The 19,117-nt window shown below is 33.2% G+C and overlaps 2 protein-coding genes across 5 annotated transcripts in view; one reads left to right on the forward strand and one right to left on the reverse strand.

Annotated features, from left to right (window-relative positions):
• The window catches only part of LOC113502764 (calcium release-activated calcium channel protein 1-like), a 66,867-nt gene that overhangs the window by 25,065 nt on the left and 22,685 nt on the right, over positions 1–19,117 (reverse strand). For both annotated transcript variants that reach the window (XM_026884437.1, XM_026884439.1), the window contains exon 2: positions 12,961–13,036. In XM_026884437.1, the coding sequence (XP_026740238.1) occupies positions 12,961–13,002 (42 nt within the window). In that variant the 5' untranslated portion in view covers positions 13,003–13,036. The remainder of the gene's footprint in view (positions 1–12,960; positions 13,037–19,117) is intronic.
• The window catches only part of LOC113502765 (methyl-CpG-binding domain protein 4-like), a 43,769-nt gene continuing 37,715 nt past the window's right edge, over positions 13,064–19,117 (forward strand). For 2 of the 3 annotated variants that reach the window (XR_003401384.1, XM_026884440.1), the window contains exon 1: positions 13,064–13,587. The gene's annotated coding sequence lies outside the window, so the exon portion shown is untranslated. Of the gene's footprint in view, positions 13,588–13,907; positions 14,147–19,117 lie in introns of those variants that run through there. The other variant, XR_003401383.1, reaches the window with a different exon arrangement.

The raw sequence follows: 19,117 nt of genomic DNA on the forward strand, positions 1-19,117 counted from the left end.
CTCCGTGTAGGACTAACTTTTGTGGGGATTTCTTTGTGTATGTGACTTGAATGTTTGTTTTGAATATGAACACCCCTCCCTCCCATTCCTAGGATAAATTCCTTAGTAAAGGCGTTTTTTTTTATGAACAATTGTATTTCGGAAAGGATGTTTATCGCACGAAAAATTTTAATTACCAGTCAATAGTAAAAACAAGCCAACTCACCAATGAAAAACAACCCAGCAAAATACTCCGCCAAAAACTAAGCTCATAAAATATAAGTAGATTAAAAGATGTATTTCAAATCTCTTATTTCGTATCGTTATCTAGCATAATGAGCTGAACTGACCCAATTTGTCGGGTTTGTTATGCTTTCTCAATTAGCTTTAACTCGTAAAACAGCAAACTACGCCGTAAAAATGCTTAACTATGTTTACGTCAATTTTAATTGGATAGAAACAAATGTATCGTGACAGACTACGAAAATCTGATTGGTATTCGCTGGTACATGTTTGGATTCTGGCTAGGATCAAATATTGGTGGAAATAAGGGCAAAGCAATTAGTAGGAAATATCGTTTTGAGGGATTTTTTCCGATGGTGTTTATCTGGACAAAATCTATCTGATCTAATCTATCTGTTTAAATGGACACTGCCCGTTGGTTAAAACGGAGAATAAGTCTTTAAAGATTCATAGATCAAAAGAGTCAATCGTATACCTACTATGTTTCAACCTTTATGTATTTGACAGACCAAAATTTTATGCTAGTGAAGGCAAAGATGATGACTGAAAAATTAGTTTATGAATAAATCCAACACCACCAACTTTAAGAAACTTAGAGGATGTTATTTCAAGAACAAAACATCAGTATTCCTTAGTCGTTAAAAGACAGAAGTCTTAAAAAACATTACAGGCTAGCAGGTCAGTAATATTCTTGGTAGTGGATAGTTTTAACAAAATAAACAATCTTTCGTTGAGTTTCACCCAATTATGAACGTTCGTAAACATCTGTATTGCTTGTTAACACTGGAATAACGATTGGTTTCGAGGAATCCAAGCCCAATTAGTTTAGCAATTGAAGAGATGCAAAATGCTCCTAGGTGAATCATTCTGAGGAACGAGGCAAATTGGAAATGTATGACCTCTTAATAATTTGGATGAGGGATCCAATTACGTCATAGAACTGCTGAAAGATTATTTATACTTCAATTTCCCTGCAGGCTGGCAAAAGGATTTACAAGACTGTTCCAATTGTGGCAGCGAGAGAGCTTAGTGCACGGCAAAGAGTTATAATTTAATAATTGCTTATTCCAAAAAAGGGTATTTGTAGTACGTGATTGATTTACAAAAGTGTACATGTTTAATTACAAATCGAAGGGGTGAGGTGGGTTCTTCTGAGGGTTCTTAGGGTTCAACTATTCTAGAGTTCTAGGGTTCTAAATAGGGTTGTACTTCTTCCACGCTAGTACGAATGTTATCGCTTATACAAAAACCACTTTTTCAATTACTACTGGGGTTATCATTCTCCTAAAAAATGATCACGTGATCGTAGCTAGTTCGACTCAAATCAGCTGATATAGTCATAGAAACATCATGGCTTCGAAAGGAAAACTAGTCAATTGTCTTTGGAATAGAATGGTTTTTATGTTATGGGTTTTCCGACTTTTTGGTTTTGCTGTACAAGCTTACGAAACGATTAATTGTTTATTTATAGATTTATAGGATGTTGAATCACCGTATCTGAGTTGTGGTAATATATGTAAGTACAGATCTAAAAGAAAGATATCTATGATTGATAAAGTATAAAAAGGTCAGGCATATTATTATGGTTTAAAATTATCCTTTCAACTTTTTTTTTTAATTCTAACAAATAACCTCTACTATAGTTTCACAACTAATATTCGAATATGAACCTTTTCACGATAACAGAGGTAAGTCTTATTTATTACGTTACTTCAAGGGAAAACAAGCGGTAAATAAAAATAAAATCTACTTAAGAATACAATGTCAGAACTTAACTGTCATTTTGACAGGAGAATACATAGCGTTTAACCTATCTTTGAGTCCAGGAAATTTCTCTATTATCGCCTTTGTTTAACTATAATATACGTAAATAACTATAATAATTTTAAGTAGCCGCATAATAAAGACACGACATGTATGTTTGACAGGCATTCCAACCAGTTACGAAGTATTTGTTATCGCAGTCTACTTGAGAAGTAGTTCATAATAAACAAATATTAGTTTATCATTATGCAAATAAATCACTCGTTTCCACGTACGTTGTAGTCTTTGATTACTCGCACCTAATGTTTTGACTCTCGTATGTGGCAACCTGACAATGTCAACATGAAGAATAAATACTCTTTGGATTCCAAACTCGAACATCTTGGTTTTTTTTTATATTCATTTTATACAACAAGCTATTTTTTTTTGCATATTTTGAAGGTGTTTAGTTTTTTTTCGTGCCAGGATAGGTAATTAATATAATTAAAGATCAGATTCGGTTAAACAGATCAGATACGAGGATTCCGGTATAGAACCATTCAATATGAACACCCTCGTTTCCCCAGTTTAAGATACTATGGGTCAGTGGGTCGTCTTAAAGAATGCTTCCCACTTGCAGTACTAAGAGGATCGTATCTTTGATATTTGATCTGGATTTTTGTTGATCACTGTAGGTACATAGATTGTTTTTTTTTTTAATCTTAGTGTAGGCCCTAGGCTTTGGGCCTTAAAACGTTAATCTTTAAATGGCAGCTAGTGATATTTAATTGGTTAGAATCATTTATTTGCATACGAATAGCTTCTGTTTATGAAGATAGGAAATGAGATAGTTTTGTATAACAAATTCTTTTGTGTAATGAACTTCTTGTCATTGTTCGGGTCCAATGCCGTTGACTTTACTATTCGGTATCCACTTAATTTATTCTAAATATTTGATCTTAGATAATATTTGTAGTGTGCATAGCATTCATGTAACTAAACATTCGGAAATACGTTTTAAAATGTAAGACGTTCTTGCGAAAAAAAAACATTTTCACAAGCTTTGATTTGATTGTTGCACTCGAGGCCTAGATTTTTACCGTAGTAAAAGAAATTGGCAAACTTTGTCGAGTAAACTAGAGTCACTATTTTAAATCAACTGCATCAGCCTCATTTTAAAACATCAAATAACTGCAGAGGAAAAAATACTACGGTACGTTTAAGAAAAATAAATAAATGGCTAGGAACGAAAAATCATTAGAATAGGGTACCGCGCACCCTATTCTATAAGCTTGGCAGAAGGTGGCAGAAGTCCATACGTCATCTGTAGGTATAAAAAAAATAATGTTGTTCCTATATACATAGAAAGTTGTCAAACTCTCAATTTCGTTTCAACGTGATTAATATGAAAGCGTTGTGTCAAAGTTAATTGCTCACATGTAACTTTACACTTGACTAATTAATTTTCATATAATTAATCTTTATAGTTGAGTAACCGTGACAGAGATTTCTGCATATTGCTTTTTTGATTAGAGAAACAGAAATATAAAAATATTGAGATTGTTATTGAGTATAGAATAATAAGATATTATGAAAAAAAAGTATTTTAACACACGGTTATATAAAAATATATATCACAGTTCTCGTAAAAACAAACATGATGGGATTCTGTCTTTGTTATTGAATTCCAATGTCTACCGTATGGTTCCATCATCGTAGGAACTCGGTAGTACTATAATAAATAATTATATTATTACATATATCACTAAGTATAAAAAAACTCAATCGGATATTACGAGCGATTGAACTCTAAGCTCAAAGACGTGACCTCAAACAAAAGTAAAAAAAAACCGGAGTAACTCCTTTCACTGTGATATAATTAACAAGACAGATACAGACTCTTAGTGAAAAAAATATTATAAGTAAGAATTATTTCTATACATAAGGGCCTAGTCATTAAGTTGTCAGGATCATTATGAGTAAATTAGTCTCCAAGGCGACGAACTGTCCATCTTATTCGGTAAGTGTGTTAATGCATACGGCAATAAGCGGTGACAATAAACTCAAATAAACGTACTAGAAAATATTTATATACATATTTATTACCTTAACCTTATCCTTCATATTTGGTGATAAAGTTTCTCTTGATAAAATATTTTAAAAAATCACTAAAATAAAATCACAATTAATTTAAGTCTTAACTAAATCACAGAACACATAATACTAATTCACTTTTTAAATATTTTCGTTTTCGAATCACTGGTTGTTTAAAAAGTTCGTTTATTCAAATAAATTGCGTAGACAATAGAGTTTTGGCGCGCTATGATGAGCGGGAAAATTGACATTTCGATGTGACGAGCATGCGCGACTACCGGGAAATGATGACTGACTCCGTTACTAGAAGATCGACGTTTTAAATAATCACGCTTCAAAATCATTAGTTGTGAGCGTGTAGTTATTACTATTGCAATTTCATGTATGGATACGCAAAGTTTTTTAATATATGGTCACGCGTAAAAACCCCGCTGGTTGGCAGAACGCTCTTTATGGCCAAAATATAGTTTTAAGAGATTTTTGGTAGTTGGTCTATAATTTTGGGCAATGATCGTAAATATTATATTATAAAGCTAGTATGTAATTAATTTGGGCTCTAGTTTATGGCTGATGTCTGTAAGTCAATTTACTCTCAAAATTAGAACGCCTTCTAAGATTTGAAAAGAACGATAGCTATTAATGACACATAAAGACGTGTCATTAAAATGACAAGCATGTCAATGGATCTCAATTAGGTATTCATTATTTTATTGCACAAAAGCAAGTAATGAATCGTAAAAACCTCTATTTTCTAGACTTGTAAAGAGAATTTTCTATGGATGTCATGCCAAACTCTGATTTGGTATGATCTTAAGTTAAACAATTTTATGATGTCAAAGCCAAAAGTTCTCAGTCCATTATTTGAAGATTTACATAGTAATTTACGGGATTATTACTTTTTTGTTATTGCCAAGTAGTTAAATCGCGAGTGTCGGTTAAATATTTTGTCAAAATGACCACAGAGATTTAATGTAAACATAGTCATGGCGATTTTTTTTATTAAAAAACAAACGCACTTTACTTGAGCGCCTATCGTAGAATGTGTTTTTATTACGGGGATTTTTAGGATGTACAGTTTTTTTAATGACAACTTTAATTGAGAAATTTAGAATCAATCAACATGAGTTGGTTTTGCTTCATTCGATAATCTAATCACTTAAGTTTTTATGGCGCATACAAAAAGTATTACTGACCTAGGTCGTGCTGAGATTCAGTGAAGCTTATGGAGGAACACATACAGTATTGCACGTTCTATTTGTATGAAAAGTTTATTATGTTAATGTAGTCTTAGTATTGACATTAATTGTATTACAAATGTATTATTTTCTGTAGAACACACTGATTCTAATACCAACAAATTCTGAGGTTTGCTAATCTACAACGTACATTTATACACCCAAATCTATGATGAATATAGACATCACACAAGATAATGAAGAGCACATACAGGCAAACCCATATACAGAAGAAGAATTATTAGAAGAAACGTCATAACGGAATATTTGTATGTTGCCATTAGTTATTAGCTGTTTTATTTTAGCTCCAATTTCTTGTAACGGGATTGTTTTGGGCTTTATCTGTTCACTGTTGTCAGCAAAACTAAAAACATAATTGCTTTTTGAGACTTAGAAATGAAACTCTACCAGTCTGTTTCTTTTTTAATTTTATTTTTATTGCTTAAAACGACAGTCCATAGCCAAAATAAAATACAGCCTGTTTCAGTCTTCTGGGCTGGTCGAGTGAGGGGTCGTCTACCCTTAATTTAACACGATTGTAAGAAATGTGATGGATAGCAACTGGTAGAGAAAGATTTTCCATTTAAATGGATAACCACTGGACCAGTTCTCATCCTGCTGACTTAGATCCTTAGTCATGAGGGGCCGACGAAGAAAGGGTGTATAGTTAGTAAGGAGGTTTTACTGTAAGAACTTTAAATTACTATAATCAAGTAGGTACTAAGTACTTAAAGCTTGGCGACAACAAGGAGCAACAAAATCGTGATCACAAATATTTTATACTTTATGGTATTTCCACAGCAAATAAAATATTCTAATCGCATCACGTCTGTTCAACGATCAAGGAAAACGTATGGATGTATCCATTTATTACTTTCCTGTGCAAAAATGAGGAGGAAGAAACAAAGAAAGAACCTGACGGTTTAAACAATGAAACATCGTCTTGGCTTAGTCACGAATATATAAAAAAAGCTGAAAGCACAGATAAAACATCGAATTTCTCCTACCGCTTCAATTTGAGCGGAAGGGAGTGTCAGACTTCTACTGTTAAAAAACATCCATGTTCCTCTCATTCCTACAGGGTTTCCAGAGACCATGACAACGGTATGCCATTTTTTATTTCATGCCAATATTATTGACATTCCATTTTGACAAGTTATGTGGCTTTGACTTCTCAGTTCATATATTGGAGCGATGTGTTAGCATAAGCGCTCGGAGATGTATACCTAAAATTGGAAGTAATTATGGAATAGCAGATAGTATTAAAAATCTAGGTATAATTTCATTTTATTTCCTAACTAATAAAACTACTGAGTTTATCAGGATATTAACAGTTATTAAAAATATAATTATTACAATTAATTATTTATTAAATCCCCTTCCTTGTTAATTATAATTAATTCTTTCTTAAGGCAGGTTTTGCATCATTCGTTCTATGAGTACAACCGGTCAAGTGCGAGACGGACTCGTAACACTGAGGGTTCCTTAGAAATAAGCTTGCAAAAAACCGTTGCATTTTATTATTTGTTTTTATAGCGGCCATAGACATACATTATCTGTGAAAATTCCAACTTAGTAATATGTTTCCATTTTTACTCCGTGAATAAGGAGCCATACCTTTTTATTTTGAATTTCTAAACCTTATTGGATTAAATGAATTTTGATTTTGATTTAAATGCAAGCAAAAATTTAAAAGCAAATGTAAGCAAAATTACTTTAAAAGATAGAAGTAGTCCCTTGACCTCGATAAATTATCGATGATGTTATTCTCAAATTAAACAAGTAACTACAATGGTATTGTCAACCAATTTACAACCCAGAATGAAGTTATTGTGATAAAGCTATAAAATCGTACCTATTTTTGTGGTTAAAGGGTATTACAATAAACCTGAGTATAATCACGTGTTAATTTTATCGTGCACGTGTAAAACCCAATCATCGCTACTTTTGCTATCATATAACCAAATTAAAAAAAAAACTGTCGAATAGTGATTTCGGGAACTGACACTTGTTTGACACTTGATCAAGATTTAGCTAAGTGTTTATCTTTCGTAGAAACGCGAGTAAGACGATTAAAAAAGGAAATAGGTACCTATTGAGTGTTATTATGTAAGGGTACTTATTATGGTGTACTTACAACGGGTCTATTCTCAGAATAGTTCGTTGATGTTTTGCGGTCATATTAAATATATAAAAAGTTTTACTGTAACTAGGAAAATAGTATACATGAAACCAGCATAAAAACGTCATATTTACGAAAAATTTTCGGTCAAGTGCGACACTCGTTCCGTACAATTAGGAAAAAGAAAAATAAATCGTTTGGAGGACAAATAAATGTGATTCATTTGTAATACCACGGATCTATAACTGCAAATATTTACCTAGGTATCACAAGAAAATTTCAACTGTGTAGCTGTCACGGTTCATGAGATACAGCCTGGTACAGACGTCCAGACGAAAAGATTTACAGACAGAATTAATAATAGAGACCCTCTTTAATTTTTGTTCACGGAACTCTAAAATAAAAAAGCATGTCTGTCTAGAGTGCCTGTCCTAGATTTGTACATAATTCAGATTAAACAAACAATCTCGGTGACACTGATGAAATTTAGACAAAGTAGATCTCGACGTAAGTAAATATTTTGATCAACTCTATAATTCTGCTCTACATAAAGTAGATCGACAAACAGACTTAAGATAATGATATCATTATAATAATAACTTCATATTTTTGTATGTTATTGTGTACATTGGACTGTAGTGTGTAAGCCGACCTTACTCCCGACATACCTATACATGTACTTAGTATTAAGCTTAAGTTAATCAGTGCAGTATAATATACACCTTAGACATAGCAACACGTCTTTATCATATTGACACCAACCCACATTGCAGGACGGTTGAAGTAAGATTTGGATTTTTGCTAACGTTTATAGGCAAAAATCAATTAACTTTTATATCATCCCACTAGCATGTAAATTAACGGTAAATAAACAATAAACCTTTTTTTGCTGAATCAATGTTACGTTATTTACGTTTACGTAGCATTTAGACATAAATCCCTACTAATATTATAAATGCGAAAGTAACTCTGTCTGCCTGTCTGTTACGCTTTCACGTCTAAACCACGGAACTAATTTGGTACAGAGATAGAGTTGACCTTGAGAAAGAACATAAGATAGTTTTTATCCCTTACTTTTGAGGAGTTCTCTTTAAAACGCGATATAACCGACCTCGACGCGGCCGAAGCCGCGAGCGAAAAGCTAGTTGAATATAAGTATATGTTTATCAGTTGTTTAGTATTCATACAAACAATCTTTAAGACTAGATGTCGTTGTGTGTAAGTTGTGGAATATAATTTTTGTAAACTAAACCTAAATGCCTGTTTCACAATCACTGATTAGAGCTCTGATATCTGGTAGAAAAAATATAAAAATTACATCCTCCGTTTAAAAAAATCTGTCAAGTAATTTAACGGGAACTTATGTGGCGATGGTGAAACAGGCCCTAAATCTAGGGTCGCATTGATTCGGGGCCAGTTAGCACTTGTACGGAACGAGGACGTTTGTCATTGTCACACTTCCGTTGGTCTGATTGTAGGTCAATAAACCTTAACGAAAATAAGACAACAGACATTGTTTGTTAATTTGTTAGTCAATATAGTGAGTAATGCAAATAGTAATGTGAGACGATTGGAGAACGAAATCAAATGGACGACAGGACTTCTTCAGCTCGTTAGTTTGTCAGCAAATCTTAGCGTGGGCAATCATTGGATGGGTGATCATCTACGTCATAAAGAGTTCCTCAGTATTGTCGAAGACGTGGTAAATTGAGAGTTCCTTTTTATTAATGTTTGACAGTTACGGGTAGCCAGAAGCCATGAAGTCTGGGAAACAGTCTAGAACCGGCGCTCAGAATGGTAGTTACGCCTTGCAAAACACTGGTACCTAGTTTCATCGAAATTAAAACTACTAGTAAGTAGCACATTTTAAAGGGGAACATACAATCTCAAGTGATGAATTCGGTTAGACTGCTGGAAGCCATTAACAACACAAATGGAAAAAAAGCTGATAGAAGGTGGTATTTAGATGAATTAGTAGTGTGTGGTAACTATTTTCATAGGTAGTCTTTAATCTGGATTGCTGCAAAGAAAGCAGGCATACCTCCACATATCAAAATACCTAGATGGTATGCATCTAACGTTACATTACGGATGCATTCAAATTTTAGTATGTTAATAGGTATTTCTTTGACAATACTCCGAAACAGGTGCTATAAAAATCTACATATCTACATCGAATAAATTATGAGGAGGTCGTGATTGTATACTTCGAGGCATAGATCATCATATTATAATTTTCCATTCAGTACAGATAGATTGTTAATTTATTAATTAAATAAATCAATTACAATGTAGGACGCCAACGGGAAAATGCTTTATGTATTTGTTATAACAAAAAATGACAGTAATCTGATATAAGATTTTAATTGGTAGAATAACATCCTCCTATTTCTGATGAAAAATTGATAACTATGTCAAAGCAAAGAAGACCGGCAAATTTTTCCACACCCAACTTTTGGTATAGCTGAAGATGTTGGTTCCAAGTATTTTTGCCCAGATAGTCAGGGGCGCTAAAGAGTGCTAAAGACGTCGACGTTGTCCCACGGTCACTTGAAGAGTGATGCATTAACCAAACCTTCCTCTGATCTGCATTTTAAAAGTGGTTAGAAAAGTGGGAAGAAAGGTTCACTAAAGATGGCACTTTAAACCGGGACACAATTTTCAGTCAAAACGTGACGATCAAGAAAGATAACACTAATCTAAGCAGACGTACTTACTAATATGAGTAATTGTTCGCTTAACCTTCGTCAATATTATAAATGTAAACAAATGCGATCGCCAGTGTTAATAGATGGCGTAATTTTTTACTTAGTTTATACACATTCAGACATCTTGTACAGCAAAGGTGTGAACTAACATTACCTATTATGCTCCTATACAAACAACAAAATTAACTGGAAGAGTCACAATGGGTTATTTTTGTGACCGACGCTAAATGGCGCAAAGAAAACCTGAATAGCAACAGTTTTCTATGAATCGCTAATATTATGTTTGTGTACTTATTAGGTGAGAACCTAAATGCGCGATGGTTGAAAAATAAAAAATATCTTCAAGAAAACCTAGATTAGTATAGATGCCATATTTTTGGACATCACATACCAGAGCCTACTAAGCTATAACAACAGAGAGTAAGATGTTCTGGTATTCGCCTAGAATGTTTCATAAATGGGCAATAAACAAAAGAAAAGTCAAGATTAAAAAAATAGCATTATTTGGGCATATAAATAATTTATTTATTCTATTTGTATAAATTGGTGACTTACTTTTCTAGATATCCATCAGTTCGAATGTTTTTTTTTAAACTTGACACTTCACAAATTGTTACGGAAAATTTTGTTTTTTTTTTTAGCAATTTTAAATGTAAGTGGAATTACGTATGTTCAGTACGCGGTGTTAATCTAAAACTGCGAGTCTTATTTACAAAACTAAAGGCTATTTAACGAGCGGTTCTAATGTTCGTGTGGCCAATGAAAATTTACAGTTTTACGATAATTTCAGGGCTGAAACGTCTATACAGATAAAGTTATTTCAAACATTTTGTATACTGTTTTGCTAATGAATTCATTAATTAATCATTTACTTATAACAAAAGCAAAATTTGGAACTATAAAAAGAAATGATCTTTGTGAAAAAATCTTTAGAGATACTTAAAAACAGATCCATTTTTTACCTAAACTTAAATTGTCTATGACTCAATGTCTAATAAAATCGATGTATAAAGAAAAACGTGACTTGTATACTAATTCTATAGATACTATTAGTCATAACTAACCCGCCTTTATTTACCTTACAAAAATGTACAAAAATATATAAATCTAAGTAGCTACCAACAACCAAGCGGCCATTTTAAGGAAAAATTAAAAATATTATTTTGTTATGACATTGACAGCCCTGAAGAAGCATGGCTGCTAGTAGTGCTAGTAAAAATTAAATGATACGCTTGATAAAGGCTGATGTCAATATTTGCGTAAAACAGTGATAGCATTGTTAGAGATTTAAGTGAATAAAGTAGGAAATATTGATAAAACATAAACTTGACCTATTTCAAAAACCGATCAAAAAGTCTGTCTATGTAAGTTTTGTTTGGAATTTTGAAGTATAAGGCACCGAAGTTCATTGGGCAGAATAAAATACTAACCTACATTAAATCCAAGAGAAAACAGTAATTAACTCTTATAAAAAGATAAACTATTAAAATGCGGGGTAGTCTAGAATGCTTATCCCTACCCTTCTGGAACCTCGTATAAGCTATGACGATAAGCTATGAAATGATAAATAAAAGTAACACAGCACTAGCAAGCTATCTCATATTATGACAAATATCTTTGTCGACAGAAGACATCACTAATAAGATAGTTTAGACGCAGTCTGTAGGTATGTAATATGTATAATGTACCTTCGATCAATAAAACTTACATCAAACTAAACACTGGATTGTTCGCCTATGCATCATTACGCCACGGCAAAAATGCAATTATCATCGCCTGTCAATTCAAATTTATTATTGGAACGAATCGAATAGGACGAGCGGACGCTAAGCACAAAAACAAAAGACAATTCAAATTATATGTAATTAGTATTAATACGTAACTGATAAAGATCTAAACTTACCAAAATTATTTGACAACAAGCACTTTATAGGTGGCCATTTTAACTGCAGATAAAAATAATAGTCAATGAAACCCGATCGCGGACTAAGGTAATGTTGGAAGTCGTCCAATAGAAGCTATAGCGACATGCTAGCTGTTTAATGCTACTATTATTACATACTCAAGGGCACTATAGATATCGTTAAATTAAAATAATTGTATTTCTATCGACGGCCTACAATTTACCATTTGTTGTTTACATGGTACTCGACATAACGAAATTTGGTTTGATTGTTTAAGATCTAGGAGTATGGTGATAAATAACCTATACATAACATTATCAGTTAAAACCGTTATAACCGCCACATATTTTGAATATTCCGCGCGACGAATGAGTATACAAGTCAAACGGTATAAAAAAATAGGAGACCTTAACTCTAAATGATATAATTATTATAATATTTTAACAGTAACACTCACAGCACAGAAACGGTAACAAATCGTTCTTTAAATGGGGAAATAAATTACATAGTCACAGTATTCATAGTCTACAAATTAGTTCGGCAATGAGACCGTGCAGAGGGCGTACTGAGCGACTAATTGGTAGGGACATCTGATACTTGCTGACCTCACAATCAGAAATAGCAATATCCTATGAGAAAACTGTAATCAAGTTAATTGTCTGATGCATGGACTATCATTATAAAACATTTATTTTTGTAGCTTTTATTTCCGCTTACGGTAATTTGTATCTTCGTCTTTCGAGGAAAAAGACGTTGACATACCTACTTTTGACAAAATTTGACGTGACCACGCATCTCACCGCCTGTTAAATATTAATAATGTAAATAGGAAGTACTTTTTCTTATCCTATCCTTATAAATACGGTTTTAAGTTAAAGAAAGCCCGAACATACGTAGTTATCTATCATACAACAGATTCGGTAGGTACTTACGTTGTCCGCTACTTCCAACATTTTACTAGTAGGGTATATCATAACCGAGGAAACTTGAAGAACATGGTGATTAGATCTGAAAAGAAAAAAAACCTTCTTTATTGTCATACTTCTTGGTATTAAAAACATAAGCAGAGCAATGTTGGACTTTATTTCTTTGCAGTTGAATCGTCCACAGTTTACAAAGTTTCATACGAGCCATTTAATAAAAGGTTATAAAATAGAAGTGCAAAAATAATAAAATAAAAATAGAGCCAAGGTAAAACTTAGTATTCTTTTAATGAATACGCCATAAATCTAATTTAGTGCCTGATAATTCAGCTTGATTACGTCTGAAACAAACAAAGTCAAATCAGTAGTTGGATTGTTACTGGATTTGAAAAACGATTTCATTCAAACGTCATTTTCTAATGAACTTTGACAGATGAATGTCTTGGATGACGTCAGTCAAACAAGATTGTTTATGTTTATGAATTTTTGTAACGATAAAATAACTTGTTTGTTTCGTGCTTACATCTAAATAATTATTTGGCTATTCGTAGAATTTTGCTCATGTTATAAATGTCAAACATGTATCGCATCTGAATCAACAAAAAACTGTAAACAACTATCTTGACTGCTAAACCGGTAAGTCGTAAACAATATGTATAAACACACGATTAGAATACAGTAAATTTCTTTATAACATAATGAAACACGTATATAAAGCAAAAAAATATTAATTTTACTTAATTGCGTGAGTGATTTTTTTCCTCGAAAGTGTTTTCAAAATATTTTTATTGAAACATTTTTTACGGTTTATATATAAAATACCGTTGGATAAGGATATTTTATGACCAGAAACCTAGTTTTACATGTCATTGTATACAATAAGACTGGAAGCTGTGCTAAGCTGATGATACTTTTCAGCTAAACAATAACTTTCCTCTGTAATATGCTGATTACAGATGAAGCGAAAATGAAATACAGCGTAATTTTTAACAAGGAGATCGATGCCGTGTTTAAAGTGGCTCAGAGCAAATATTTTACACTGCCTTCTTTATGTATATTTTATATTCGCAGCATTCTTTTTAGTAAGTTTACTGTTTATGCATCAATTTTTGTAGCAATAACATAGCTGTGTTATACAGTGTTTTATAATCAAATAATAAAATATACCTTCGCTTCAACTGAAACTGCCATTTTCTTTAAGTTTTTTATTTCTAGTAAATAAACTGTTAAGGACATTGTATGCCTTGCTTCCTGAATGTGATCGGGATACACAGTAACATAATGCTAATTTGTCTTTGGGCCTTGTAAAACTGGCATACATCCATATGATCCATATGAAGTGTTGCCAGCCTTAACAATGAATAAGAAATATAATGATCTTTGAACAATAGTTTATGTGAGCGGAATGCAATTGATAGATATATATTTCTAAAGCTGAGATCTGAGTGTATAAGTTAAACCATATGAGAATAAAACAGTGATACTAATATAATCTAATATTGGTAGTCATTAAAGCATTTAGCTTAATATATTCTTAAATGTTTAATGTATATGCCACTGAAGTTCACTTAAATGGTGGGACAATTTGAAGGTTTTTTTGTATGCATTATTGTGGCGTTATAAATGATTTACATTCATAAATCAGCCTGTAAAACAAAGTTCACCAGATTAGATAACTAGTACACAATGAAATTGATTGATTTCATAAAACATGTATATGCTTTCTTATTGACTATGCTCAAAGATAATAAACATAGTATCCAGGTGTTACCGGCAATTACACAATTACAATTAAATTGCTTGGGTCATTGGGTCATCTGACTTGAAACAAAATTTCATTAGTAAAGCAGTGGGGTACAAGTTGATTCAAAAATTTATGCCCAAGCAAACTAATGTTCGTTTGACATAAGGAGGGATAAATAAAAAAAAATCTTTAAATTAGAAATTGTAGATAGAATACAATATTTATGGAATAACTGTAAGTTGTTCACATAATAGCTTGTCAGGAAACTATGTGTATTCTATCTACAATTTCTAATCAGTAGTACTTTTTATAATTCATTTTATGTGCATTATACGTTGAGATGAAACTATTAGTTATATAATGTCCTGAATTCATTTCCACTTTTAAATATTACACATTACAAATATTAATTGATTATAGAAACCATTGAATAACAGTCCATGCACTTCACTATGTGACATACAAGCTAAACAACTACTTAACTTACTTTTCCGCGAACGAACTTCAATGTAATTCCGACTTTATGACGTTATCATAAGTTTCATTTTCAATTACCGCGGAGCTCCAAGGGCCAACGAAAGCGGCCCTGAGCCACTTTCTCATTACCCACGGACAGTTTAAACCGCATTAGCCTTTACGTAACAGCCCTTTTCTATTTTTCTTAGATTATGCTAAAAGAAACAGGTTTTCCATCGATAAGATACATTAAGATTGTGGAAATATGATCCGATTAACAATTTCGATTGATTTTATAATTCGGTTAGGTAATTTTTTAAGTATTTAAGAGAGACAAGTGTCAAATACTTTAATAATGAAATTATTTAAACCTAACTATACTTTTATGTTCTATCGAGTTTGTATGCGCTGAAGTGCTTGTCAACTCCTGCGGTATGTGAACGTCAGGCATGCAATCTGAAATGCAAGTATTTTTGAAAACTATACTATAGCATAACTCTGTCAGTAAGAAACCCTTACCGCCTTAATAATTGCGTCCAAACATTTAAGAGAAAAACACACCCAGAATCAGAACAAGCAGTGGTAAATCACAAAAATGCCTGTCTACGCGGGGATCGAACTCGCGACACATCACGTACAGTGAGTTTGGCGTAATGACCTTTACCACTCGACTATTCACGCAGATAATATTAGAAAAAGTTTTATCACGTACCTAGTAAACGATAAGAATTATATAATACAAAAACATTAATTACCAATATATTTTAAATAATGGAGTGCCGACGGCCTATAAAGTCTTATTTTCCGTATGATAACCATCTTTACGAGTTAGAATGACATAAAATGTGCCTATTTGCGTTATGTAGGTAGTAGTTTTGCCTTCAGACATCGATAAACACCACAAATTGGCCTTATTACTACACCGTTATTACAAGTTAATACTAATAAAGTGTCTTTTTCAAGTCTTGTGAAAAAAAATACGTAATCGATTATAGCTAGCAGCTATAATGTGCATTATATGCATGTTAATGCCTTGTTTTTGTTGTCGCTGTGTCATGCTTTGGACCCGTCAAGTTGTAGCCAAAATTAAATAAGCTTATTACCTAAGCAGGCAGTATCCTAGTGTAATATGGAAAGCTCAAGGTAACCGTATAGATTAGTTAGAACCAAACGTCAACAAATACTTTAGAAGGCATGGAATCACGGGTTCTGCTCATACGTAAACAAACGCCGCCGTTACGCGGCAGCAAAGATGACACCAGAGTTTTTAGTCGGTGCTAGCAACGTCACATTTTCTGAACGACATAAGGTCGTTGAATAATTATCTCGTCATCAAAAAAGAAAGGGTCCGAGAAAGTACTACCAAAAACGACAGTAATTTTGGACGAGTTTTTTTAAGAGAGAATGTCTTTCTCCTTTGAGATCTTGAACTGTCAAAAATAGTATCTTGAATAAATAGAACAACATGCATACCATCACCTTGCACGCAGTCGATGGCCCAACGAAACCAGGCTAACGGCATGATAAAGCTGTATTTATAATATCTTGTTTTGATTTTGCACAGGTGTTACATGAGTGCGTGACACATCATAATATCCAACTAATCAAATAATGCAAATAATAATTATTATTATGTAGTTTACTATAAGTAGGACCGCAATAATGTACCTATTAATATTTTTTGTAATACTTATTTATCATTTATTGCTTGTTTTGAATATAAAGATAGAAATATTATATACCGTACATAATGTTGTTTGTATACTTTTTTGTCTTCTAACGAATTTATTATGGACTCAAATCTAAAAACTCAAATAATTGAATAACAAACAAAAATCATTCGCATAATAGAAAGAGAAAGCGCTCCTCTGAAGTTTTCTCTCCTACTCACTCGTTTGGTCTGAAAGCCTGGACATATTCGCGGAAATTTGCAAGGTCCTTACAGCTTTCAGGTATATGTGAATATACTAGATCAAACTAGCGGCTAGCGAGAACTGGCTCGTGTAGTCCGCGCATGCGCCCTGCAAGACAGGGTGGCGGTAAAGCGCACTTCCTAACTTAGTCGCCAATTCGTATTTCGCAGTTAGTACGCCACAGCCACCAGTGTAGGGATGACGTATAACGCTGTAGACTGGCACTTTGCCGCGGAACGTGCAACCTTAGACCTAAATCAATATCGGAAGTATGAATCATCATCAACGGTATTTCTCTTGTTTACATACTTGATGAGGAAGGCTATCACTTACAAACGCATAATTATGGATACAAACTTTAGTTTGGGTACACTGTTTTGTTTGGCGGCAATCATTAATCCAACTGAATTTGTTGAGCCTCTGTCCCTTCTATGCTAATTATATTTAATATTTATATATTCGTTAACTATTCTTCCTTGGAGTCCTTTTTCCTTGGAGATTTGCGTTTTTCTTGCCATATTTGAAGGCGCATCTCTAGAGAATGAATATATTTCATTGATTCTAAATAATAAGAACGTCCAAGAACTCACAGTAAAGGCAATAATTATAGTTATTAAATTTTCGCATGGCGATGTTCATGTAGCTTGTCACACACACGTGATTTATAATAGCATCGCGATTGTGCGCGGGCGCAACGTGAATTATGCGCTTGTTGCACTTCGGCACGATCCGTCAAGCGTCTTTCCTACAACCTACATATTTATTTGCGGGGTAGGCAGAAATTAAAGGTCAGGGGCTGGTAACTGTATTTAAAATCAGCGTACTCAAAGTCTCTTATTGAATCATTTGGCATGGTCTAAAAACATGTAGAGACTATCAGACATTATAGAATGACACTTAACTAAGTTGTGTCAAACATTTACAAGTTCATTTGCGTTTTGTTATTCTTATCTTGTTTACAAATATACCAAATCGATGTTTAAAAACAGTGATCTTTTAAGTATAAAACGCAATAAAAGCTGTCGCATGACGTCACTGACTCCCAGTCCATAAATCACATTTACAACACAAAGTCCAAAGTTTACACTATCTACCGCGTTATTCAATGGTACCAAAATGATAACTTAATGGTTCATGGTACCTACTTAAAGCTCAATAAAGAGAACGAAGTCCGGTTTAAAGTCCACGGCAAAGTCCGAAGTCCAAACCATGTTTGTTTCAGTAGTGTTTTATCTGGCGTAGCGATCTCTATTAAAGTACAATTACACGGCTCTCGGGTCCAACGATTGGTGTAAAATCCCATGTCAAGTCCAAAGTTTATGTTATTTTCCTGATGTTTTCAGTACTCTGTTATTTAAACGTGTTTTTAATAAGTTGTTTGCCATAATGAACTGTATTATTACACGGTGTTCAGGTCCAAAGTCCTAGCTCAAGTCCAAAGTACTCGGTATCACGTTTTTTTTACATTTAGAGAACCGTACTATTTATTTCGTTTTGAATGGATGAAAATAACATTTAGATGTTTATTAGAACTTTTTTTTTGATTGCGCTGTTTCCGAGGTTGGGTTTCTTAGTAAAATATTTTTTTAAATTATTATTTTTTGGTTTCTTCAACGTTTTACTCTTTGTATTCAAGTTTGTGATTCTGCTGTTATACATGTTTTTAGGTTACCGTAGATTACCGTATGATTTGTAAGTTTAAAATTCGAAAAGATATTCCCAAGCAGAAACTTTGCTCTAACAATAGCAGATTATTATATTCTCCGAACTTGTATATAATCACCAATACAACTTACATACAAACAAAATCTGTTCATTCAATACCAAAATAACACCCATTTGAGTACAAGTACCGGTTCTAACAATGTACCTTTTGCGTGTGTTGTTAGAAAAGCAATGTTTTGCTAAAGGACCCTCGGACCGGTCCGACAACATGTCATAATGGCCGACTGGACAGTAACGGATGTCGCGACGCCTTTGAACTTACCGAACGGTACAGTTACTCGCAAATATCGAAACTGGGGGTCTACTGGCCTTTTAAAGTATCTTATAT

The sequence above is a fragment of the Trichoplusia ni genome, chromosome 18 (genome assembly GCF_003590095.1).
Source record: "Trichoplusia ni isolate ovarian cell line Hi5 chromosome 18, tn1, whole genome shotgun sequence".
NCBI lineage: Eukaryota > Metazoa > Arthropoda > Insecta > Lepidoptera > Noctuidae > Trichoplusia > Trichoplusia ni.